This window comes from Nuphar pumila, chromosome 2 (assembly GCF_984573655.1).
Source record: "Nuphar pumila chromosome 2, dmNupPumi1.hap1.1, whole genome shotgun sequence".
NCBI lineage: Eukaryota > Viridiplantae > Streptophyta > Magnoliopsida > Nymphaeales > Nymphaeaceae > Nuphar > Nuphar pumila.
Window position 1 is genome coordinate 115,199,480 of NC_143250.1, and position 25,910 is coordinate 115,225,389.

Consider the following 25,910-nt stretch of genomic DNA (forward strand, 5'->3'; position numbering starts at 1 on the left):
TATGATGTCTCTTGGCAGCCCAACATTCCGTACTATATAGTAAAGCAGGCCTAATAGTCGTCCTATAAAACTTTCCCTTAAACCGCAATGACATTCTACGATCGCACAACACTCCAATTGCACTCTTCCATTTCATCCACCCAACCTTTCTCCTATGATTTACATCTCCATCAATTTCTCCATACTTTTGAATGATAGATCCCAAATATTTGAAAGAATCATCCACCGGTATTTCGTGCTCACCAAGCTTCACTACACTCCCATCACTACTTCGTTGCTTACTAAATCAACATTCTATGTATTTTGTCTTGCTCTTACTCAACTTAAAACCTCTTGCTTCCAATGTCTGTCTCCACAATTCTAACTTAGCATTAACCCCAGCTCTAGACTCATCAATCAAAACAATATCATCAGCAAACAACATACACCACGGCACATTTTCTTGAATTAATCTCATAAGCTCATCCATCACTATAGCAAATAGGAAAGGGCTTAAAGCAGATCCTTGATGTAACCCAACCGTTATAGGAAAATTGGTTGTCACCCCTCCACAAGCGCGGACATTGGTTACTACTCCTTCATACATATCTTTAATTATACTAATGTACTTGAGAGAAACACATTTATTCATCATTGTCCACCAGAGAACGTTCCTAGGTACTCTATCGTAAACCTTCTCCAAATCAATAAAAATCATATGCAAATCTTTGTACTTCTCTCTATTTCTCTCAATAAGTTGTCTAAGAAGATGTATAGCTTCCATAGTTGATCTTCCAGACATAAAACCAAATTGATTCTCCGATATCATGACACTCTTCCTCAACCTAGACTCAATCACCCTCTCCCAAAGTTTCATAGTATGACTCATGAGTTTTATATCACGATAGTTTATGCAATCTTGTATCTCACCCTTATTATTATATAGAGGCACCAAAGTACTCTTCTTACACTCATTAGGCATCTTATTTGTCCGCCAAATCTTCTTAAAAAGATTTGTCAACCATTCTAAATCTTTATCTCCCAAGTATTTCCAAGCCTCGATAGGTATACCATCTGGGCCAACTGCCCTTCTTGATTTTATTTTCTTCAAAATCTCTGCAATTTCTTTCTTTTGAATATTGCGCATGAAGTCACGATTCATCTCATGAAAAGGAATTGAAAAGTCTCCAAGATCCTGAGCATGACTTTTATTAAATAGTTTATCAAAATAATCTTTCCATCTCTCCTTAATCTTCTCATCTTTGACTAAAACCCTTTGCATTTCATCTTTGATACATCTAACCATACCCAGATCCCTCAATTTCCTATCTCTCATCTTTGCAAGCCTATAAATATCCTTCTCACCTTCTTTGGTATCCAACTTGTCATAAATCTCCTTATATACCTTATCCCTCGCGTTCCGAACTACTTTTTTAGCTTCCTTCTTTGCTATCATATACTTCTCCAAATTTTCATTATCACGATTTTTACTTAGATTTCTATAACACTCTCTTTTAACCTTAATAGCTAATTTGACATCTTCGTTCCACCACAATGTATCCTTACCAAGCGGTGCACCGCCTTTAGACTCACCCAATACCTCCTTAGCCACCTTTCTCATGCCATCCGCTATCTTATTCCACATAGATTCTGAATCTTCCTGGAGACACCAATCAACTTTATTAACTACCCGCTCTACAAACATTCCTTAACTAATTAAGATAAAAAAAATAAAAATAAAGAATACATGCAGAATATATCTAAAATATTCTATTTCAATATCTAACCAGCTTATACAAGTTGAGTCGAGCCTAGTACCTATTGTTCATATTCAGCTTGTCTGATTTTATGAGTTCGAACATGCTCTTTCCAAGCTGAACATGAGTCGAGCCACAAGCAGCTCAGCCTGTTTTCCAGCACTAAATATCACCGAGTTGACGAGATGTCACAAGTTCGGAACCCATTGACAGCATCCCTTTCCACAAAGTCTAAAGTGGGCGTGTTCTCCGATGGGTACGAAGAACATCAAGAGTTTTACCAACCGGAAGCCAGCCAATGTGCAGTCGATGATGGAAGTTTTTTTGCACTTTGATTGTCACATGAATTCGTTGAGTGAGTTGTAGTGCAAAGGAGTCTAGTATGAATAATGGGTGGTTTCGACTTGGCTTGATCGAGTGAGTTTTATATATAAGGGGTGTTTGAATCCCCGTCCGCGGGATGCACCAAGCCCACTCAAACTTGAGACATGCAATGCAGGTGCAGATTTGGTGTACCCAGCAAACACGGAAAACCTCCCCGGGACGATGGACAGGAACAAACAATAAATTTATGGTGCATGGACGTAGTAGGACAGTGTGTCCTAAAACATCCACGAACAGTACAGGACAACACTCATTGTCAGTAATCAAACGCTCCTAAAGTTTACATACATTACGTCGTAGACAATATGTGATTTAGACCGATTTGATGGATGCTTACTAAGCATAAGGCCATGAGTTCAATTCTCACATCCTACTGTGAAAAAAGAGTTTCTTTAAACGAGCCATGCTGGACTCATTTCGCTCAAACTCGGATGAGCTCAGCTCAGCTCGGCTCATATGAGTTAGATGAGTTGAGCCTGAAAACATGTATTCACTTCGTTCAGCTGGTTTACCAGCCGTGGTCACAAATCTCGATTTCAAGATTTTCAAGGGATAATCTCGTGGTATTTTAGAACATTTTGTTTTCTCGATTTTTTTTTTAAAATATATTGATATGTTTAATTTTTAATACATATAAATAAAACAAAACATTAACATAATTGAATATGTACTGTCATTAATATCACATCAATAATGCAATATTATAGCAATAAATCATGATATTTTCAAAAATTAATTGCAAATGTACCGTGTTTTTTTTTTTTGGAATATCTCATGTTTGAAAATATTGCAACAAAATCATGATATTTTCAAAAACATTTTTTATGTTTGTTACTGAAGTTGTCAATATTGATTGTGGACAATTAAGAGTATGGACTGATTCATATTCAAACCAAATCAAGCTGAATTGGTTGTTTTTTGTTTTTTCAGTTAAAAAAATCGTTGGAACTTAAATAACTAAAAAACGTTAAAAAGAGCAGAACTAGTCTATTCAGGTTGAATTAGGTATGAGTTATCTGATTCTATAAGTGGGCCAAAACGAGTCTGTTGTGGGTGTCTTGAATTCTGAACCCTCTTCGATCCATGACCCGACCCAAAAATATTTTGTTGACCACACAATGAGAACTTTCAATGGTGTTTGTGGTTGTAGCAAAAGGAATTGAGCTATTAGGCCTGAGATTGGAATCCACCACTAATCCCTTTGGGGGTGCGAGGACAGATGTCTAGTTTTGTAATTTACTTCTTTTGTATCGGGTAGGGTTTTATGCATTTGGTCGTATTGATTTTGGGCCGCTTCAAGCTAATTTTTCATCAATACTGGCAAAACTGTTTGTTATTATTGTTTGAATAACCGATGGGGTCTCCCAATCACTTGATTAAAGAGGTTTGCAAATCACATAGGATCAAGGTCCAAACCCAACCTTTACAATCAACTTAAGTTGTAAGATGAACAACTCTTGTGTAGTGAACCGATCCAAAGTTGAAGGAATAATCAAATATTCAATGAAGAAATCATTCACTTCATAGTATGAGGTTGGGAGAAATAACTAATTGAATGAGAATAAAGATAGTCTCATTCTACTTATCAATGCCCACAACAATGCAATTTGCATGTAGTAGGAAGAAGAGAATTTAAGGCATAAATTGCTATAGTTATGTGACATAATTAAATAGGAAAAACAAATGCATAGAATTTTGCCAATAAAAAGTAAAATTTTAGTAGTAGTATTTAGACCTTAAGATGGATTGGATGTGATATACAAATTAATATCACATCCCTAATGTGAATGATCGATGAGTTACATTTTCAATGAATCGAAAGGAAAAAATAAAAGGTAACTGTGACTTACGTGGCAAATTGCATAAGATATATACAATAAATTAGTTTTTCAATCTATATAATTTAGTGAGTGGTAAGCCGTTCATAAACCATTTATGTCTCAAACTATGTTAAGTGTTTCTAGAAACATAGTTACATCTGTTTTTTGCTTAATTTATATGTGTGTTATCATTAGTTATTTACTAAAAAACATATTTTGGATTTAAGCAATTCGATGATAAAACTTAAGACAATTTTGGAGCTACTCATTACTCCTATTTTAGTTGTATAAGGTTATATATATATATATATATATATAGAGAGAGAGAGAGAGAGAGAGAGAGAGAGAGAGAGAGAGAGAGAGAGAGAGAGAGAGAGAGAGAGAGAGAGATATTTTCAGTTTTTTGTGCCATTTTTACGATTCCGACCCTACAGATGTGTTCCGCATGGTCAATTTACCAGGATTTGACAATCGTTTCATATGTTTTTAATGAGAAAATGATATATGAGCTCAATTTTTTACAAGGATTTTATAATGCTGATTTTTAGAACCTTACAAAACTCCAACCATGTATCAGAATCAAATAATACTAGAGCTGTGTTATCTATAAAATCAAGTATGTAAATCACATATGTAGGGTTAGAACTTAAAAATAAAATGAAGAAGATCCCCAAAAACCCCATTTAACATGTTTGAAGGTATTGTATTATTGAACTAGAAATCATGAAAACAGTTGTGCCAAGTAAACCACACTTAGAAATCATAAGCACAAGTTATATCAGGTACAATTCATCATAAAAAAAGGGTTGTGATAAACATGTTCGGTTTGTTAGAGAGTTCACCTCAAATCACATTTTTTCCTACGTAACGGATGGTTTTTAGGGTCATAAAAGTGTTGCATATTTGTCCATTGATTTTTTAAGCTCTTGAAAAACTGCTTACACCTCTCAATCAACTATTTCTTCACTAAGCAAATCATGCACTTGTCATATGTAGTGTTTGAGTATGGGTCTCAATATCAGGATTTCAACTCATTGTTAACCTACTTTTTTTTAATGCACCCAACATAAAGACCTAGTCACGTTGGCTCAGCCTGTCGTACCTAAAGTCGTCATACCGGCATCATAAAACTCCAAGGAGCCCTGCACCCGGGGCCTATGTTATGGGCCGGCTGGAACAGAGAGGACACACCCATGGGAATGAAACCTTGACCACTCGTGCAGTGGCCCCCGCTAAGCCCGAACCCCATCCCCAATTGGATTTCACTTCAAACAGGATATTATTTTAGCATATTTCAATAGTTTTACGTTTTAACTTTCAAATAATAATAAATTGTAAATTTATCTCAACAGAAATATATTTTACATATTAAAATATATATTGTCAATGACTAAAAATTAAAGAATCTGTATTCTCGTATTTTAGTTTTGAAAAAAAAAATCACGAATCCGTGTCACATGGTCAGCTCCTATCCCCACGTCCATGCCCAAATCTGGACCATTGGTTAGGGGAGGAGATACTTCATAGCGATAGATGTACGACCTCACGTGGGACTCGACCTCGACGCACGCATGAGTTTGAGAAATTTTCTATCAATAATTATTATTTTTTCAATATCTCGACATATAAAAATGTTTTATTGAAATATCATGAGAAGCCATTAAAACAAATACGTTATAAAAGTCCAAAACAACGCCGCACGCGTCAGGTTCATGATGCGTGCCACTCGTGTCCGACGCGTGTCGGACTGATATCAAAGAGACACGACCCATGAGGCGTGTCTCTGACAGGAGAGATTTTGTTGGCGTTGAGGAATCGGCGTGTCGCGCGTCCCGTTCCCATCCTTTCATAAAATAGGCGAGGGTTGGAGTTGGACGCAAAAAGACGACCTCCCCAAAATCCCAAAGAGAGAGAGAGAGAGAGAGAGAGAGAGAGAGAGAAGAAGAAGAAAAGAGAAGAGAAGAGAAGAGAAGGGATTGCTCCCTCAAAAGCCTGATTAGTTTTTCTCTCTATCTATCCACTGAAGGCGGCGACGACGAGCAGCAGCGCGAAGATGGGGGAGGTGTCGACGGGGAGATCGAGCGGCGGAGGGTCCTCATCGGCCGCCGATTCGTACATCGGCAGCCTCATCAGCCTCACCTCCAAGTTCGAGATTCGCTACGAGGGCATCCTCTACAACATCAACACCGTTGAGTCCAGCATTGGCTTGCGCAACGGTCTCTTTCTTTTCCTCTTCCACCCATGTTTCTTTTTGGGGGTTTTCTTATCTGTTCTTATCTCCTTTATTTTCCGTCTTTGTTTTCTTCTTTTTTGTTGTATGTTTCTGTAATTGATTTGCCACCCAAATGTTTTTTTTCTCTTCGTTGGTTGCGTAGCATCTTGCATGACCGTTTTCTCATTTATCGTTGGGGGGGGGGGGAGAAATGGGGTTCGTGTGGTTGATTTTGGGCTTTTGGGGTTTGTGTATTGGTTGATTCAGTAAATAGAGCCCGGTATTGCATGTCTTATTTATTTGGGATCTCCCTCTCCGTTGTCATTTCTCTTATTGGTCCAGTTCCTTCTTTATGGATGGATTTTTGCACGATTCAATAAGTTCTTAATGCCTTTATTATCCATGTTTTACTTGTTTTTGAAAAGCTTATTGTTTTTTTGTTTGTTCCGTCATTTCGGGCTGTCTTAGTCCCGTGTTCTTCGCGATTGATTTATTTGTAAGCATGATGTGGGGTTCCGTTGTCTCATTCATCAAGTAATCTGTCTGCTGTGGTGGATTTCTTCGGTAAGAATGCTCTGCTTTAGTCCCATGGGATTTAAGAAGCTTCGTTTTATTCTTCCTTGTCAAGGTTGGATCGAATTCCCACCATTGCAAGAGCATGCATGTAGGTACAGGTTTGGGTGGCGTTCTTTGCCTGTTGCTTGGAAATGTTGAATAAATAAAAAAGGACGGATAGGAATAAAAACAGCCTTTGCTCATCGTTTCGTTGTTATTTTTTACCCCCAATTCTCATGCACGCTCGCTATTCTTATCCATTAGGATGCTCCCATGCTTCCCCTGCAAGTGTTTTCGATTCAAGTTCCCATTATCCAATTGACTTATTTTCTTCTTCTGGCCATCTGTTCTGCTAGAGGATTGATGGTGCAGATGTCTTTCTGTTTGGGACAGTTGCTTGTAAAACCTGTCAAGTTATAAGCTATGTCACACGGACTCTGCTAGGGAGGCGCCGCACCTGAGTCGACACGCCCCGACACGGGTGCGGCTTCAGACACGGCCTGGACTCGGTCAACGCCGAGTCAGACTCGGTCAACGCCGAGTCAGACTCAGTCAACGAGTCCAGGCTGAGTCCATCTTTTTTGGACTCGGTCAACGTTGACTGAGTCAAAAATTGTCCATTTTTAGGGTAAAAAAAAGATCTTTTTATATATTTAAAAAAAAAAATATATATATATATATATATATATCAAACATAAGCCCCAGAAAAAAACCCGGACCCCCTTTCTGCAAGGGCAAAAGTACAATTTGCAAAGTTTATAAAAACACTCGTGCTGGTGCCAAACTTTAGAGGACAATATCCACATATATGCACACAGTATATATATATATATATATATATATATATATATATATATATATATAGCCGAGTCCCCGTGTCCAAAATTTTTAAAATTGCGCCGCACCCATGTGACATAGGTTATAAGCCATTTTTGTTACTTCTTGAAATATTAGTGTTATTGTGATTTAGTGGAGTTCATCATGTATCGAGGGAAATAAAGTATATTTTACATGACCACATCAAACAATTCTTATATTTTGTTTTGATAATGCATTTGGCCACTTACTTCACATGGATATATATGGATTGTCATGTTTTGTCAACCCATTTGCTATTTAAAAGAAGGGTCTGCAGTAGCTGGGTCTGACTGTGAATGTGTGTGGATGTGCGGCACATGTGTATAATAGAGGAACTCATTAAATACGTTGAATAGAATGTATCAAATACAAAGAAATATATAAATAATATATTGGCAGTACATATGACATATAAGCACTGAGCTTGAGTACCCAGAAGTACCAGTGCATGTGTCTGCTTGGTATTTCTAAAAAAGCATTCTGAAGATGGCAATGCATAAACATAGGCAGCCGATTGCTTTCACACTATGTCACATGGGTGCGGGTGTGGGTGCGGGGATTCGGCACTTCCAAAAAACCCGGGTGCGGCAGGGGCGAAAATGTAAAAAAAAAAAAAAATATATATATATATATATATATATATATATATATAAGGGGGTCCGGGGTTCTCCCGACGCGGGTTTTTTCAAATTTCATTTTATATACAGCTGCATAGCGAATACTAACCCGACGCTGGTTTTTTCAAATTTCATTTTATATACAGTTGCATAGCGCACCCATCTCGTCAGGAGAACAGTGAATACTAATAGCCAGCAAGGCTACCACCATCATTATCATTTATTATGGAGAGAGAAAATCCTTTACGAAAAAGAAGGATCAGGCTACCACCATCATTATCATTTATTATGGAGGGAGAAAATCCTTTACGAAAAAGAAGGATCAGCAAGGCTACCACCATCATTATCATTTATTATGGGGAGAGAAAATCCTTTACTAAAAAGAAGGATCAGGATTGAAAAGGCAGGAGCAGCAACAACTGTCAGCAGATTTTTTTTTTTTAAAAATTTCCGCAGCCCATTTCATAGGGCAATTTAAAAAAAAAAATCCAAAAAAAAATGGACCTAAATGATCCTGGGTGCGGTCAACGCACCCAGGATTGGGTTGACCGCACCCGCACCCGCGTCGAGTCGCGTCGACGCGGGTGCGGCACCCTGCTAGCCGAATCCCTGTGACATAGCTTTCACAAATCCTTGTATTTGGCATTCAGGTTGAGGGGACAGTGGACATGTAAATCAAGCCATCTTTTGGGTGCATCCAATCAAGTCTTTTAATAAGTGATCCATTATTCTAACAACTGCTATGCACCATGTGCCCCTCTACAGGTAGGTAAGTTGCTTATTTTTAGCCCAATTTGTAGAATTTGTAGGGAGTGGGTTAGGCGACATCTGAATGGTAGATAAATATTGTATTAGGTCAAATTCTTGGACAAAAGGTTAGAAAATAGAAACTAAAATAAATTATGCAAATGGAAGTTATGAAACTATCACACTATATCATCTTTTCCCATTTCAATTTATATAAATTATAGTTCAGATATTTTCAAGCATGAAAACTAAAAAGCAAACAGAGAAATGCATCAACTTATTTGTCACGATTGATAAATATTAATGGGTACTTCACAAATCACAATCGCCAAGCAGTTTGTAGTATGGATAGCATGAAGTAGATGTCCTAAAAGCAAAATTCAGGTTGGATTGAAAATTCAAGTAGATCAACTATAGAAGCTATACATCTTCTTAGACAACTTATTGAGAGAAATAGAGAGAGGAACAAAGATTTCCATATGGTTTTTATTGATTTGGAGAGGGCATACGATAGAGTACCTAGGGACGTTCTCTGGTGGACAATGATGAAGAAAGGTGTTTCTCTCAAGTACATTAGTTTAATTAAGGATATGTATGAGGGAGTAGTAACCAATGTCCGCACTTGTGGAGGGGTGACAACCAATTTTCCTATAACGGTTGGGTTACATCAAGGATCTGCTTTAAGCCCTTTCCTATTTGCTATAGTGATGGATGAGCTTACGAGATCAATTCAAGAAAATGTGCCGTGGTGTATGTTGTTTGCTGATGATATTGTTTTGATTGATGAGTTTAGAGCTGGGGTTAATGCTAAGTTAGAATTATGGAGACAGACATTGGAAGCAAGATGTTTTAAGTTGAGTAAGAGTAAGACATAATACATGGAATGTCGGTTTAGTAAGCAACAAAGTAGTGATGAGAGTGTAGTGAAGCTTGGTGAGCAAGAAATACCGGTGGATGATTGTTTCAAATATTTGGGATCTATCATTCAAAAGTATGGAGAAATTGATGGAGATGTAAATCATAGGATAAAGGTTGGGTGGATGAAATGGAAAAGTGCAACTGGAGTGTTGTGCGATCGTAGAATGCCATTGCGGTTGAAGGGAAAGTTTTATAGGACGACTATTAGGCCCGCTTTACTATATGGTACGGAATGTTGGGCTGCCAAGAGACATCATATTCAAAAAATGAGTGTAGCTGAGATATGTATGCTGAGATGGATGTGCGGAAATTCAGTAAAAGATAAGATTCGGAACGAGGAGATACGTAAGAAGGTAGGCGTTGCATCCATTGAAAATAAGATGAGAGAGAATCGTTTACGGTGGTTTGGACATATTCGGCGAAGGCCTAATGATGCTCCAGTTAGAAGGATGGAGAAATGGGAAAATATATTAGTTAAAAGAGGTCGGGGTAGGCCTAGGAAGACATGGATGGAGGTGATAGGAAAAGATATGAATGCTTTGAACCTCACCGAGGACATGGCATTGGATAGAAATGATTGGAGGAGAAGGATTCATGTGGAAGACCCAGAATGATTTTCTTTTTTGGTTCATATCGCCGACCCCAATTGTTTTGGGATGAAGGCGTAGTTGTTGTTGATTGACTTGACATTAAGCCCTGTAGGGGAATAAGAGGCTTGGCGATGGAAGGAAAAAAGAACCTCTAATGTTGAAATGTTCAGAACCAAACATTTCTATTGCTTAAGAAGTTGGTTTGAAACTTTGAAGTGGGTTCAAACCCTAGTAGCGCATGGGTAAAAAAAAACCCTTACTGAGCGAGTTATCTGCTCCAATTGATTCTAATCAAGAAATTCTGGAGTTGCATTAGACAGTTGTTATTTCAAGAACTAGACAAAAAAGTTTTTCTTCAGTTTTTCCAAATGTTACCATTTTGTCATGTCATGTCCTGAAGCAGATTGGGCTTCCAGCAGACTTGATTTGAATTCATGGAATTGTGTTAACCGATAATTACAATGTTTGTCTTGGGACAACGGGAGGGGGACAACCTCCACGGGAATGTTTCAGAATTGTTTTGACATCGAGCAAGTGGTTCCTGTGTTTCAAGACTTTATTTTTTCACATAACTGGTTATTCTATCTTCTTCTCTCCCCCCCCCCCCCGAAAAAAAAACTCAATGTATGATAATGTTGATGTAAAATTCTTGGTTTTCAACTGAGTAGTTGCTATGGACTGCATCATTTAGTTGCATGATGTATTGAGGGCATCTGTTGCTCTTACGACTGCCAATAGATTGGTTTGCTATTTGCACAATGTATCGAGCCTACATCCATCATACAGGGCTTTTGTTTTTTTTCCATGTTTTTCTGAGACCTAACCATACAGATGGGTTCTATATGCTTGATTTTATAGGAATTGACTCTTGGATCGTTCGATTCTGATGTGTAAATTGGCTCTTATAAGATTTGAAAATCAACGGTTAAGGTTTTCATAAATATTCAAGTTTTAAAATATCGTGTATTTTTTTATAATCGAAAAAGCATGATCCAAGTGTCATTTCCTTTCAAATCAACCATGCTGAGCATATCTGCAGGGTCAGATTTGCGAAAACACCCCAAGAAACCCTGTTTGTTTGGCGTAGGCATCTAACTTTTGTTATATCACCTACTCACAATCCTCTATATATATCCTGTTTCAAAAGATTGGATATTTCTCTCTCTCTTTTTTTTTCCAAAAAATTAAAATATAAAGAGAAGCAAGACACATTCTTTTAAATGTTTAATGTAAACACGAAACCAATGCAAGTTACTTAAAAATGCACCCAAATGCTAAATGCATAACAATGCTGGGTTGGATCTTATTATAGTGTATTCAATCAATATGACAATCCAACTTTGTGTTTTGTGACTTCTGTTCATAACCGCATGTCCATGCCATTTATGTTAGTACCTTATCGACAGTTGTCAAAATCAGAGGTTGAAACTGCTTATCATATCCTTGCTTTGCAGTAAGATCGTTTGGAACTGAAGGACGGAAAAAAGATGGCCCACAAATTCCTCCAAGTGACAAAGTTTATGAGTATATACTTTTTCGTGGAAGTGACATCAAGGTTATTGACTTACAAGCTTTTGTTTAGTAGTGTGAAGACTTTTGAGGTTCATGATTACTCTCTTTGAGACCTATATTTTGTTAATAAATATTGTCAAATTTTGTATTGCATTTTTCATTTTTGTCTTTGCAAAGACTTACATAAGGAGCTAGAATAGACCATTGCCCTTCCATTTCCAGGCCTTCCCATTCTCAAGCTCAGCCGCTATCTCCACTTGAGCTCCAGGCACCAATGCATTTTATTGCTGGTTTCATTTGTTCAATGGCGGAGAGATGAGTAGAAGGGAAATGGGCAAAGAAGATGCTAGGAGGGTAAATGTTTTCAGAAGGAATAATTTTTTATTTGTAAAAAGGAAGCCCTTTTATGGAGGCATCTAATCATAAATGATTATAAATATGTCTAAGGTCTTCGTTATAGGTCGTAAAAAAGAAAAATAATCTTTATGGGGTGCATGTGGACATTCCCATAATGTATTTTTTCTTCATAATGAAGTAATAACTGATCAGTTGCATGCTCTGCACTAGTTTTTTGGTTGACCTTGAATTTGTGATTCCACCAGTGTTCTTGATGCAATATTAAGGGGAATTCATCTTTGTTTCTTGGGTGAAAAGCCATCTCTACTTCAACTACCTGATAATATTTTTGTTCGAGTTGTGCACAATGGCACTCTGAACAACCGTGGATGCAATCACACAGAGAGCCTTTAGGAAAAAAAAGTCACACAGAGAGAGAAACCCTTTGTAAATAACTTTGGAAGTGTTCAATTAGCATAAAATTAGCAAACTATTATGCCTATAATGGTGGCATTGTTTAAATTTACATTTTTCTGTTGATGGTGGAATACCTCTTTCTTGTTGGAAAGGGAAAGTTAAAAGTGAAACACAATTTTCAAAAAGTAACAAAGGTAACTTGGTTTCTTTTTTGTCTGGTAAAAGTAACTTGTTGACATTGACAAGAGAAAAATAACTAAAATTTTCAAACCTACCAGCTTTAGGGGTAGTATGGTAGTTTTATGTTACTTGAAAATTCTAAAGTTAACCTAAAGTGCTTAAACTTGAATAAACACATAAATATGTATGCGTGCACTACATGTGTGTGTGTGTGTGTGTGTGTGTGTGTGTGTGTGTGTGTGTGTGTGTGCAAGTCGCATGCCTTATCAAGAAAAATGAAAACCAGTTTCCCTTGCAGACAAGGTATGAACAATGAGGAAGGGAATCATCAAAGACTGATTGTAACTGTTTCTCCTTTTGCTGTTGCATATTATTACTTTTTCCTGATATTGGCTGTTTTATACTCTGTTTCATGAATAATATGTTTGCATTTTGGTTTATAATGTTCTATTACTTTTTTGTTGTGTTCAGGATTTACAAGTGAAGTCATCCCCACCTGTACAGGCAACACCACCAATACACAATGATCCTGCTATTATACAAGCAAGTGAAACCACTCTAATTTATGTACATTTATGGCTGAGGATTTCACAAATAGCCTACTGTGGAAAGGATTAATAATGTTATGTTTTTCTTTTGCAGTCTCACTATTCACGTCCAGCATCAGGATCTACAAGTGTCGGTTCAGGTGGCAGTGGGTCTGTTATAGATCTTAGTTCCCATGGATCACATTTGGCCAGACCAACATTTCAAGGCGGCTTGCCATTATACCAACCAGGAGGTAGTGTTGGTTCCTGGGGCTCTTCACCTCCAGTTCCAAATGCAAATGGTGCTGGTCTTGCTGTGCCAATGTATTGGCAGGGATTCTATGGACCTAATGGGCTTCCTCATGTTCAACAGCAACCTATGCCTTTTCAACCTCCTCCTGGCTTGGCAATTCCCCAAACTATGCAGCAGCACTTTCCATACCCTGGTTTGAGTGCACCCTTACAGACAGGTTCTATAAGTTTGCCTGAACTTTCAAATCCTATACGACCACCTGTCAGTTCTGCAATTTCAACCTCAATTTCCTTGCCATCAAATTTAGCTCCTGCCCAGGTTTCATCGTTAGGATCTGAAACATCACCCAGTCTCATCTCAGATAAGGCTCCTTTGATTTCTCTCTCTTCGGCTGGTGGAAGTGTGAGTTTACCATTGGCATCTTCTTTAGCTTCCTCTACTCAAGAAATAAATGCAATTGTTACACCACTTCCAACTAAACCAAGGCCAGTCCGACCATCAACTTTGCCTTATCAGACTGTGTCTCAGTCAGCGTCGTCCATCATGGGGTCTTCTACATCAGTGCATTCTGATACTTCTGTACCGTCTTTGATCACGCCGGATCAACTAGTGCAGCCTGGGCCATCTGCGTCTTCAACCAATCAGCTGTTGCATTCAGTGCAAAAGGACGTGGAGGTGGTAGTATCATCATCATCAACCGCAGAATCACCTGCTTTGGTTTCAAAAGATGCAAAAGGCCCACTCTTGCCACTGCCTAAACCTTCTGATCAAAAGGTTCAGAGCTGTATCTGCCACCGCGCATTTGATTATTGTTTTATTTTTCTGTGTATTGTTATATTGGAAATATACCAGTGATGAGGGTAACTCCTATTAAGTTTTGGAGAATGTATCATTGCTGAGGGTAAGTTCCTAAAAAAATGGAATATTCTTTACCTGAATCTATATCCTCACCAGTATGTGCCACTTATAATCTTTTTTATTATGTTAATTAGTTATTTGTCATTCTTTGTAGAGCAAATACTTGTTATCAATGTTCATAACTTCATACCACCATACGGCGATGATATCTAGCATGAATGCAAATCTGTAGGATAAGTACTACTAAAGTCTAAGACTCTAAGTACTTCATAGCTATTTATTTTATTCATATTAAATGCTAATGCATTAATACTCTCTTATTGCTTACTGAACCTGCAAATGGCTTCATATGATGCTTTCCAGATGATTTTATTTGTTTGTTTGTTTGTATACCAAGTCCTATAAGCATATTTGGTGTTTTAGTATGCATTGGTTTCAGCAATCTCCACTTTCTTTTCTTTCCATAACTGGGACAATGCTAGTTTTTCTCAGTTCATGCTTATTTTTGATATTATGTCACAGTGCAACCTAACATTTATAAGATACTATATAAGTCCAGGAAGTTGCTAACCTTGTCCTGTATCACATTTATGGGAGAAATAAGAAGACACTAGATGTGGTCATCATCCTTCACATGAAACCGAATTCTCGCTTTCATCATGTTCTCTTTAGACAAAATAAATTTCTTGCTTTAGAAATTTGCTAAAGTTTGCCTGATGTTTTCTCAAGAGAACACCTTATTTTTAATTCCTGAGGAATCGGGGTTCTTGCCCGCACACAAAAAAAAGAAAAAGAAAAAAGAGACTTTGATTTCATAGCATGAGATTCATGGATGACAACTGACAATCTTGATTTATTTCTCTTTTAATGGTCATGATTGTTGATGAATTGTGGATGCCCCCTACTTCACGGTGTTTGCAAGTCTGGTTTACATGAGAACCCTGCTCCACTGATTACATTCATATCAGATTGGTTTAGTGACTTATGGCAGTCCTTAACTGTAAATTGTTATTGTATATGATTTTAGTAAGTTGTCAAATGAAATTTAGATTAGTGATGCTAATAAAAAATGGCTTCTACTTTTCAGGTAAATGGAGCTAATCGAGTTTCTCATCTCAATAATAGAGGACGTGAAAGAGGAAGAGGACATGGAGGACGGGGGGTACTGCATTCCTATCTGTTTTTTGATTATTTTTTTCTCTAAAATTTTACTTCATATGTGAATGAAGAGATTCCTTGAAAAAAGCCTAAAATTCTGGTATTTTGCCATTCATTTCATGGACCTTTTCTTGAAGTTGCAAGCACTTTGTGTTGTAGATTCATCAGCAAGGATGCACTTTATTGATTCCTTTATTGCTAGGTGATATTAGCAGTTATCATCCTGCACTACTTATCTGCTCTTTTGTCTGCGGCTGTATGACCAGGCTTGAAGTATGTCACAAACTTGCATATGAACCCTAATATGGGTGGTGCCTGGGTGATATATTAAATTAATATATACAACCGCCTTTGAGTCAGTTCTTGGATATAAGGGCACATACTGAAATTTGTGATGGTTAACCACAGTATATATGTTTTTAGACTTATTTGCAAGTCTGAGGTTTTTCATTGTTTTTTTTTCTGTTACATCATGAATTTGGCTACCTATCTTATTCACTTATGTCCCATTGGCCATTGCCATCACACTATGTTCAAACAAAGTTTTTTCTGCTTGGTTTAGGAACTAATATCACTTAGGAATAATTGCATATCATAAGCTATGTAGTTAAAATCCCGCGTAGGCTCCCGACTAGATCGCCTAGGCTACCTAGGCGCAAGTCTACCTCCTAGGAGTGCCTAGGTGCCTACACAAGTACCTAGGTTGGAGGAGGGGCACTAAGGTTGGTATTTTACATTTGTTTTTATAACGTTTAAAACATTATAATTATGTTTTGTTAAGTGTGAAATAATATTTTTTTTTTGGTTTTTCAATTATCTTTGTGTACCTAGATTACTAAGGTTGGTATTTTACGTTTGTTCTTATAATATTTAAAACATTATAATTATGTTTTGTTTAAGTAATTTTAAATATTTAAGTGTTTTAGTTTTTTCAATTATCTTTGTGATTTTTATATTTTTATTTTAAATATTTTTATTCATTTATGCGTTTCTAGGTGATGCAGCTAAATAAATATTTGTTTATATGAAATTGAATGTTAAAAATGTAATTATATTTAATTATTTAGATTCATTCATATTTTTTTTAAGTTTCAGTTGTTTAGCTTCAGAATATGTATTTTATATTATTTAAAGATTTTATCGTAATTTTTTAATTTTTTTTGGTTCCGAGTAGTTCAAATAGTCCCGCCTGGGCACCGACTAGGCCTTTAGTGGGGTGGCTTTTAGGCACCAACTAGCGCTTTTGACTACTTAGTCCATAAGCAGGTTTGCTGAAAGCATCTAAGTTGTAAGCACACCCCAAGATGGGTGTCTCTTATTCGTACTTCCCCAGAGCCTCTGGTAGCACAGTTGAGACAGCTATGGGTTCTCTGTCCCTGCTGGGATGAAGTGACAAAAGTATTGAGAATTCAAGATATGGTCACGGGGAGACAAGCCGTTTGTCATCATGATTAGTGTGAAGTGGAAGTGCAGTTATTTATGCGGCTTAGGCATCCTAGCAGATCAAGAGAGTTGATCCTTGTTCCTACGTGACCTGATCAACTCGATCAGGCACTCACCATCTATTTTCATTGGTCAATCTTTTACAGATCCAAGGGATGAATTCCTTTGGTATCTGTTTCTTAATAAATATTGTCTTGGTGTTCCTTCTCTTTTGCTAAAACCTTATGATTTTGTTTTGGACGAACCAGTTTATATCTGTTTATTAATAGATATTGTCTGGGTGCTCCTTCTCTTAAAACCTCATGGTTTTGGTTTGGATGAGCCGGTTTATATGTGTGTAAGTTTGGATTTCATGTGAGTTTAAAAGTGGTGGCTCCTTTTTTCCCGTTGGCCACATGAGATATTCTTATAAGATGGCCTTCTGGTTTCATGCCCATAAAAACTAAAATTGATTTTGGTTGAATTTTTTTTACCATCATGCTACTTAGTGCCACCATCTTCAAATCCAAATCCATTTCGACATGTACCTTTGATCCATGTGTGAAAACACGTGAGAGAGAGAGAGAGAGAGAAAAGAACCTTTTGAGAAGTCGGCAGCCTATTGAATATCTGTTGCTGCGCCAGTACCTTTATTGCTATAGGGTTACAAATTACCTTTTACAGGGACAAAACTGCCCCTTATAAGTAACACATGTTACATAATAATACAACTAAAGCAAAACTCGTGGATGGATATGGATCCGATATCGGATCCATATCCAATTCATATTCCACATTCTAATACCCTCCCTCAAGTTGTGCATGGGGTTTAACCATGTGCAACTTGTTCTTCAGATACCAGAAGCGATGACTTGTAAGACCTTTTGTAAACATATCGGCAACTTGGTCTTCTGAAGGCACATAAACTGGTTCAATCTCTTTGTCGGCTATCTTTTGTCTGATGAAATGTTGATCGATTTCAATATGTTTAGTCCGACTGTGATGAACAGGATTGAATGCAATTTGTATAGCACTTCTATTATCACACATAAGTGTCGAATTTGAGATATCCTCTCTCATCTCTGTAAGAAGATGCCTAATCCAGGTCACTTCTGCTGTGGTAGCTGCCATAGATCTATACTCTGCCTCTGTGCTAGATCTTGCCACAGCCTTCTGTTTTCTGCTACTCCATGAGATAAGATTTCTTCCAATGAAAACACAGTATCCTGAAACAGACCTCCTCTCATCTGGATCCCCTGCCCAGTCTGCATCTGTATAGGCCAGTATGTCATGCTTCGGTGATTTCCATGAAGATTGAGTATATGTGAGTCCATCACCCACCGTTCCTTTTAGGTAGCGAAGGATGCGTTTGACAGCATCCATGTGACCAGTCTTTGGTTCATGCATGAATTGAGATACTTGATTGACAGAATACACAATGTCTGGTCTAGTGAAGGTAAGGTATTGTAACATACCTACTAAACTCCGATACTTGACTGCATCAGGATATAACTCACCATCACAAATACTGAGCCTTTGGTTAACAACACTGGGTGTGGGTAGAGGTTTACAATCTGTCATTCCTGCTTTAGCTAGAAGATCAAGAGTGTATTTATGTTGAGTTAATGACATGTTATCACCTTGTCTATCTACCTCTACTCCAAGAAAATATCTCAGCTCCCCAAGGTCTTTCATTTTGAACCGCATACTCAATAGAACTTTGATTCGCTGAATGTGGTCTGGAGCGTTACCAGTGATAACAATATCATCAACGTATATGAGTAAGAAAACCACAGTGGTATCGTTCCTATATATGAACAGAGAATGATCAAGTTGGGAACGAAAGAAACCATGTTTATGGATTTCTAAGGAAAAACTTTCAAACCATGACCTAGAAGCTTGCTTCAATCCATACAAAGCTCTGGTTAACTTGCATACATATTCTTTTGGGCTTCCCTCTGCATAACCTTGAGGCTGCTCCATATAGACTTCTTCCTTTAAGTCCCCATGAAGGAATGCATTCTTAACATCAAGCTGACTGAGGATCCACCCATGTTCAATTGCCAGGCCAAGTATAATGCGAATAGTTCCCATTCTCACCACTGGGCTGAATGTCTCATCATAATCCTGACCATATTCTTGAGTGAAACCCTTGGCCACAAGACGCGCCTTGTACCGTTCAATGCTACCATCCGGTTTATATTTAATTTTATAAACCCATTTGGAACCAACAACATTTTTGTCTGGAGGACGGTCAACTATCTCCCATGTTCGACATTCGTGTAGTGCCTCGATCTCCTCATTCATCGCTTCAATCCATTTGTTGGATTGGATAGCTTGATGAAAACCAAGTGGTTCATCATGTTTTTCAATCTGGGATAGAAAGATCTGAAAGTCCATAGAAAAGTTGTCATAGCTAACCCACTTTTCAATAGGATGCCTTATCCTGCCTGATCTTCTTGGTGCTTCTCTGTCATTAGACGATGCAATGTGTTCTTCAGTAGGTACATTCGTTTGCTCTCTAGATCTCCTGGTATACACATTTCCTTTGTATCTTAGACACTCTGCTTGTGATGCATCATCTGAAACTGTCTCACCATGTATGCTTTCAGGAGACAGAATAGTATGCTCGTCAGCATGTGAAATAAGTTCAGCACTAAGCCATGGATCATACCAATTAACAACTGAATCAGTAGGTTCACAATTGGCATCTGTTTCTTTTCCCAGAAAATTACTCTCATCAAAAACAACATTTCTGGAAATTCTAATCTTCTTATTGGCAGGATCATAGCATCTGTAACCCTTGTGTTCATCTGCATAACCTACAAATTGGCATATAGAGGCTTTGTCTTGGAATTTAGTTCTCATGGATTTGTCAATATGAACATAACATGTGCATCCAAAAACTCGTAACTCATTATAATCGGGATGTGCACCAAAGAGAACATAATAGGGAGATTGATTTTCAAGGATAGGCATGGGAAGGCGGTTTATCACATGAGTGGCAGTGTGAAAGGCTTCTGACCAAAGACTAATGGGTAAGTTACTCCCATGCATCATACTCATTGCACTTTCCACAATATGTCTGTGTTTACGTTCAGCAATTCCATTTTGTTGTGGAGTGTACGGGCAAGAAACTCTACGATGCATCCCATTATCTTGGAGAAAATCTAAAAATTCTTTAGAGGAATACTCACCACCTCCATCACATTGGAGAATTTGGATATTTTGGGAGAATTGATTTTTAACATAGGCATGAAAGTGACGGAAAATGGAAAAAACCTCTGATTTGTGTTTCATGAAGAATATCCAGGTAAAACGAGAGAAACTGTCAATAAAGGATACATAGTATTTACTTCCAGAAGAGGAAGTATTAGGAGCTGGGCCCCAAACATCTGAACATATTATCTCAAAAGGCATAGAAGCTCTTTTATTTATTTGATGAAAGGGAAGTACATGACTTTTGCAGACCTGACAACTGGGACATTTTATTCCTCAATAAAGGTGAAACAGACTCCGAAAGAAGACCATTGGACACTAACTTTTCAATAAAGACTTGACTACAATGACCAAGACGAGAATGCCAGAGATCTGACTTATTACATTTGGATGTACTTAGGACACTTTTGAAGACGAGATCAGACTGGGGCTTCAGGACACTGGGGGCTGGATCTTCATTAAAGACATACATGTCTCCACGTCGCTCTCCTTTAGCGAACATCTCCTTCGTTTGAAGATCCTTGACAAAGACAGAAGTAGGAGTAAATTCCACAGAAGAATTGGTAGAATCAACAAGCTTGGAAACAGATACAATATTTTTTTTTATATTTGGTGCATGAACAACATCAGATAAAGGAATGGATGACTTAGACAAAGGAATGACGACATTGCCTATGTTCGAAATAGGGTGGTGAGTCCCATCTCCGGTTACAATATTAGATTTTCCAAAATAGGGAGTCATAGTAGAGAACTTACCTGCATTACCAGTAATATGGGTTGCTGCCCCAGAGTCAACATACCATATTCCATCATCATTTTGCTTCAGATTCAAGTTGGCCATAGCGGATAGAAGGAGATCCTTAGCATCTTCACTGACTCGGAACGTACCTGCAGTTCCTGATGTACCAACATTTCTGGTATTTTGCATTCTATTCCGATTTTGTGGGTTGAACCAGCAGTTAGCCTTGATATGACCTCGCTTGTTGCACTGATAGCATGTGGGAACATTCTTTGAAAAGCTGGCATTAGAATTTGGTGTAGGTAGTATCCCATGTCCACCCTGAATTGGATTTCCCTTGCCTCTGCCACGCCCTCCCCGTGTACGATCAGCAAACATCCCTGTGACAAGAATCTCATGTGTAGATGATTGCCCTGCTGAAGCATCAGATATGCTTTTCAAAGACATCTCGTATTGGAAGAGTTTAGCACGTAATTCCTCAAAACTGGGCAACGAAGGCAAGCATAATAAAGAAGTGACAAGTACATGATACTCTGATCCCAGGGCATTCAGTGTTTGTTGCACCTTTTCTTTATCGGACACTGGATATCCAACAAGGGCTAATTGATCTGTGATGCTTTTGACTTGATTTAAAAATTCAATAATGGTCATTGCTCCCTTCTTTAAAAGCTGAAATTCACGCTTGAGAAACAACACCTTAGCCTCTGATATCTGAGAGTAGGTTTGAGCTAAAGTTTCCCACAATACTTTAGATGTGCAATCATCAGGGATAGAAATCAAAACTTCTTGCGACAGTGTAGAAGTGATATATGCGACGAGGGCCTGATCACGTTTCATCCAAGCAGTAAATACAGGATTGCGAATGGTGCTTGTCATTGCTCCATCCCCTTTTTCTTCGGTCGTGACAAATTGCGGAGGTATTTGAGTAGAACCATCCAAGTGACCTGAAAGATCTTGACTGCGAATAAAAGGGGTAATCTGCCTTTTCCAAGTCAAATAGTTATTTGTATTCAGTTTTTCCGAAACCAGTTGCCCCAGGAAGTTGGAGGAAAGACTAGAATTGCCTGAAGAATCCATTTGTGGACTTATGACAGAAATGTGGCAGAAAACAAAGAATAGATTGACGTAGCTTATGACAAAAATCGGTACCAGAAGAAATGAAAACAGTGAATGAATAAAAAAAAGAAGAAGTGACCAACTGTAAATGAATGAAGTAGAAGAAGGGACCTGCAGTTGCTGTGTGAATTAAGAAAATGAAGTGCAGTTGCTGTGTGTGAATTAGGAGGAATAAACAAGAAAGGCTACAGCAGTTGCTGTGTGTGGATTAAAACAAACAACCACAGCAGTTGCTGTGTATGAATTAAGAGGAATAGAAGAGAGAAGCAACCACAGCAGTTGCTGTGTATGAATTAAGAGGAATAAGAAAAGGAGACAAACAAATCAAGTAGCAGACGCTGACAAAAATGAATAGGGAAAGAATAGAACCTGATTCACGTGAACTAATTCACGTTGACCTGATTCACGTGAACTGATTCACGTTGCTGAGGAAGACAGACGTGAGGAAGACAGATCCACGAGTTCTGGAAGAAACGAGGAGAACTCGACCTTTGCTGCAGCAGATCTTGGCGTGTGCACGTGAACTGATGTCGAGGGATAGGATTTGGCTGTTCACGTTGCTGAGGAAGACCCTTTTTCACCCAGGAATACAGCGTGCTCTGATACCATGTGAAAACACGTGAGAGAGAGAGAGAGAGAGAGAGAAGAACCTTTTGAGAAGTCGACAGCCTATTGAATATCTGTTGCTGCGCCAGTACCTTTATTGCTATAGGGTTACAAATTACCTTTTACAGGGACAAAACTGCCCCTTATAAGTAACACACGTTACATAATAATACAACTAAAGCAAAACTCGTGGATGGATATGGATCCGATATCGGATCCATATCCAATTCATATTCCACATTCTAATACCATGAGCCAATATCTCGTAGAACTCAATCCAGCAATCCAATGCAGCCAAAAGGTCAAAAGATCTGCAAAAAGGACAATTCTGGGAGAGCTGAAACATGGTCTCTTCCTCAGCTAAACAAAGTGGACACATGTTGACAAATGAAAGACCTTTCTTTTTCAGGTTTAGTTTTGTTAGCAAACAGTCTGGGCAAACCAACCAAGAAAATACCATCATTCTTTGACTAGGGCCCTTTCTCCCAAATGGCTTTTAAGGGGAAGGGTGACACCGATCCTCTAACAAAGAAATGTGGCTTGAATTCATGGATCAAGCAGTTGGGTGATAGAGCTAGTCCGAGGTTTCAACCAAAATTTTGTTCCCCTCTCCTCTTTGTTATCTGTTAAATACCTAAGAACCAGTTTTCTTTCAACGGTTTGATTTCCAATTGCTTGTAAAGCCTTAAATACTTGCCTTATAAGCCTAGACCACCACCTGTCCTTTAGTCAACAAGCACCACCGCTTCATTAACTAAGCAGTAGAAGCTATCAATTTTTCCAATTCTCCTTGTACCAAGGCCCCAACTTCCTGTGATGTGCGACCCTGCTTTGAGTATACCAGATGTCCTCCACATGACCATTACTATATAGTTGGCAGACCCCTGACTCGGGCTTGGATCACCTGACCCTTGACTCTCGGGTCAGCGGGTCAACTCAGTAACTCGGATGGGTTAGGACCAGTGTTGTGAAAAGCGTTGAGGTGTAGCGAGGCACTCCACCAAAAACCGAGGCGAGGCATAAGCCTCGAGGCGTAAAGCGTAAGCCTCAAATTTTTTTTTGAAAACTTTAAAAAAATTATAAAAAAATATCTAAAAATACAAATAAATAAAGTAATAGTCTTCATTCCAAAGACCACAGATCCTTATTGAGTAAAAAGTAGTCTTCGAGTTTCACCTTTTTGTGTAGCTAGATGTCCAGTGAGAATTCAAAATTTCAAAAAATAGCAGTATGTGATGAATGACATTGATCTTCTGCTCCTGTCTTGTATCTAATTCAGACTTCTCTGATTCTTGCAGGCTGCACGGGCTGTGATCCAATTTACAGAAGATTTTGATTTCATGGCAATGAATGAAAAGTTCAAAAAGGATGAGGTATGGGGTCATCTTGGTAAAACTCAAGCACACCAAAGGGACAAAGCAGTAGATCTAGATGAAGATGACACTGATGATGACATTGAAGATGAAGAAGATAATGCCCATCTTTCAAGGATTGAGATTAAGGTGGCTATCATTAATATACTTCTGCATTTACCAGTGTTGCTGATTTCGTGCTCTTTGACTTTTTATGTGATTCCTCTGCAGCCTGTTTATGTCAAGGATGACTTTTTTGATTCACTTTCGTGCAATGCACTGGATCAAGGATCACGTAATGGCAGGACTAAATTCTCTGAGCAAATGAAAATAGACGCCGAGGTATCTCACTTGATTTGTTTTTCATCATATTCGTGTGTGTGTGTGTGTGCGTGTGTGTGTGTGTGTGTGTGTGCTTTGTATGTGGGTGGGAAGGAGGAGACCATATTTTCTGGTAGATTCTGCATGTATCTTTCTAATCTTTTTTTTTTTGAATCTTTCTTGTATTGATCCCTACAGATGTGATGTTCCTGGCTTGTTTAGTAGAAAACATGTTTTGGGCTGCATGATTGCGATGCATAAACAGTTTTTTCAAGAGCTTCAAAATTGCCAAAATTTTGAGAGAAGAATTAAAGTTTTATGTGGAAACAACTTGATACAGATTTCCACTAATCAGACCATGCCAAACACATCTGTGGGTCAGACTGAGCAAACAAAGCTTGCGGCTATGACCATGTATTTATGTAGATAGTTACTGTTAAAGGTTAATATTGGTTTCCTTCCAATGTGTGCATTTGCAGACTTTTGGCGATTTTTCTAGGCATCGCGGAGGGAGAGGTGGCCGTGGAGCAGGTCGTCGCGGGAATTTCCGGGGCTCATACTATGGAGGAAGAGGATATGGCTATGGAGGGAGAGGGCGTGGGCAAATGGTGTCCACTCGTGGTCAATAGGTGCCACTATGAAGACAGGTAAAAGCCACTGTTTTTGCTGCTGATGGCATCCTGTGTTACACAAGCAAATATGATTTCCTGCTTCCGTGCTGCGCCACAGAAAGAAATAAGTTGACAAGCTTGAAGGATTTCTGTAGTATCTGGAAATAAGCTTATCTTGTCTAGTATCTACAGTTCTATGTGAACAATTAGGTTTGCTAATTGCTATATAAGCTTTCCTTGAGTCCATCTCTTTTGGTTCGGGTTTTGGAACATTTGCAGCTACTAAAGTCATTGTAATCATTCCTGAATTAAATAGATAACTGTCAGATTATGAAAATGGAGTTTTCATTCTGTCACTGTATCTGGTTGTTTGAAACATAAATGCATGTGTAAAGCATTAAAATGATTTTCAGTTCAAAGGTTAGCTGTTTACGTGCATGTTTTAGAACTGTTCTCTTGGAATCCATCTTTTTGTGGCTTTTACTGAGCTGAATCTACTACATTCTTCGAGGTGGTTGGAACCAATAGATGCTTTTAGTGATTTCAGGCTAATGACTTCCATTTGTCTCACTTGCTTATAACTTTTCTTGATGGAAAATGTTTTGGTTTCCTTTCCAACCAGCTGGTGGTTTCATGGTGTTGATATCGTATTCCTTGGACTGATTGGTTTTGGTTTCCTTTCCAACCAGCTGGTGGTTTCATGGTGTTGATATCGTATTCCTTGGACTGATTGGCTGTTTTGAGGTTTGCTAACTTTAGCTGAAACCAAGTGATGTTTCAAGAGAGACTTGTTTTGGAGTCATGCAGATTGACATATAATGGTTATTTTTGGTGATTCACATAACA

General features: G+C 38.2%; 1 protein-coding gene across 1 annotated transcript; it reads left to right on the top strand.

Moving 5' to 3' along the window:
* Nucleotides 1-5,821: 5,821 nt before the first annotated feature.
* LOC149846837 (protein decapping 5-like) lies at nt 5,822-25,483 on the top strand. Its single transcript, XM_089996604.1, has 8 exons — nt 5,822-6,156; nt 11,892-11,992; nt 13,354-13,425; nt 13,525-14,436; nt 15,608-15,682; nt 24,079-24,282; nt 24,364-24,474; nt 24,933-25,483. Exons 1-8 carry the CDS (start codon nt 5,994-5,996, stop codon nt 25,080-25,082), a joined length of 1,788 nt encoding a protein of 595 aa, XP_089852730.1. The 5' UTR covers nt 5,822-5,993; the 3' UTR covers nt 25,083-25,483.
* Nucleotides 25,484-25,910: the final 427 nt, after the last annotated feature.

Coding starts and splice junctions, on each gene's coding strand:
- LOC149846837 (XM_089996604.1), top strand. CDS start 5,994: ATGGGGGAGGTGTCGACGGGGAGATCGAGCGGCGGAGGGTCCTCATCG. Junction 11,993..13,353: donor TTCGTGGAAGTGACATCAAG/GTTATTGACTTA, acceptor TGTTGTGTTCAG/GATTTACAAGTGAAGTCATC. Junction 13,426..13,524: donor ATGATCCTGCTATTATACAA/GCAAGTGAAACC, acceptor TTTCTTTTGCAG/TCTCACTATTCACGTCCAGC.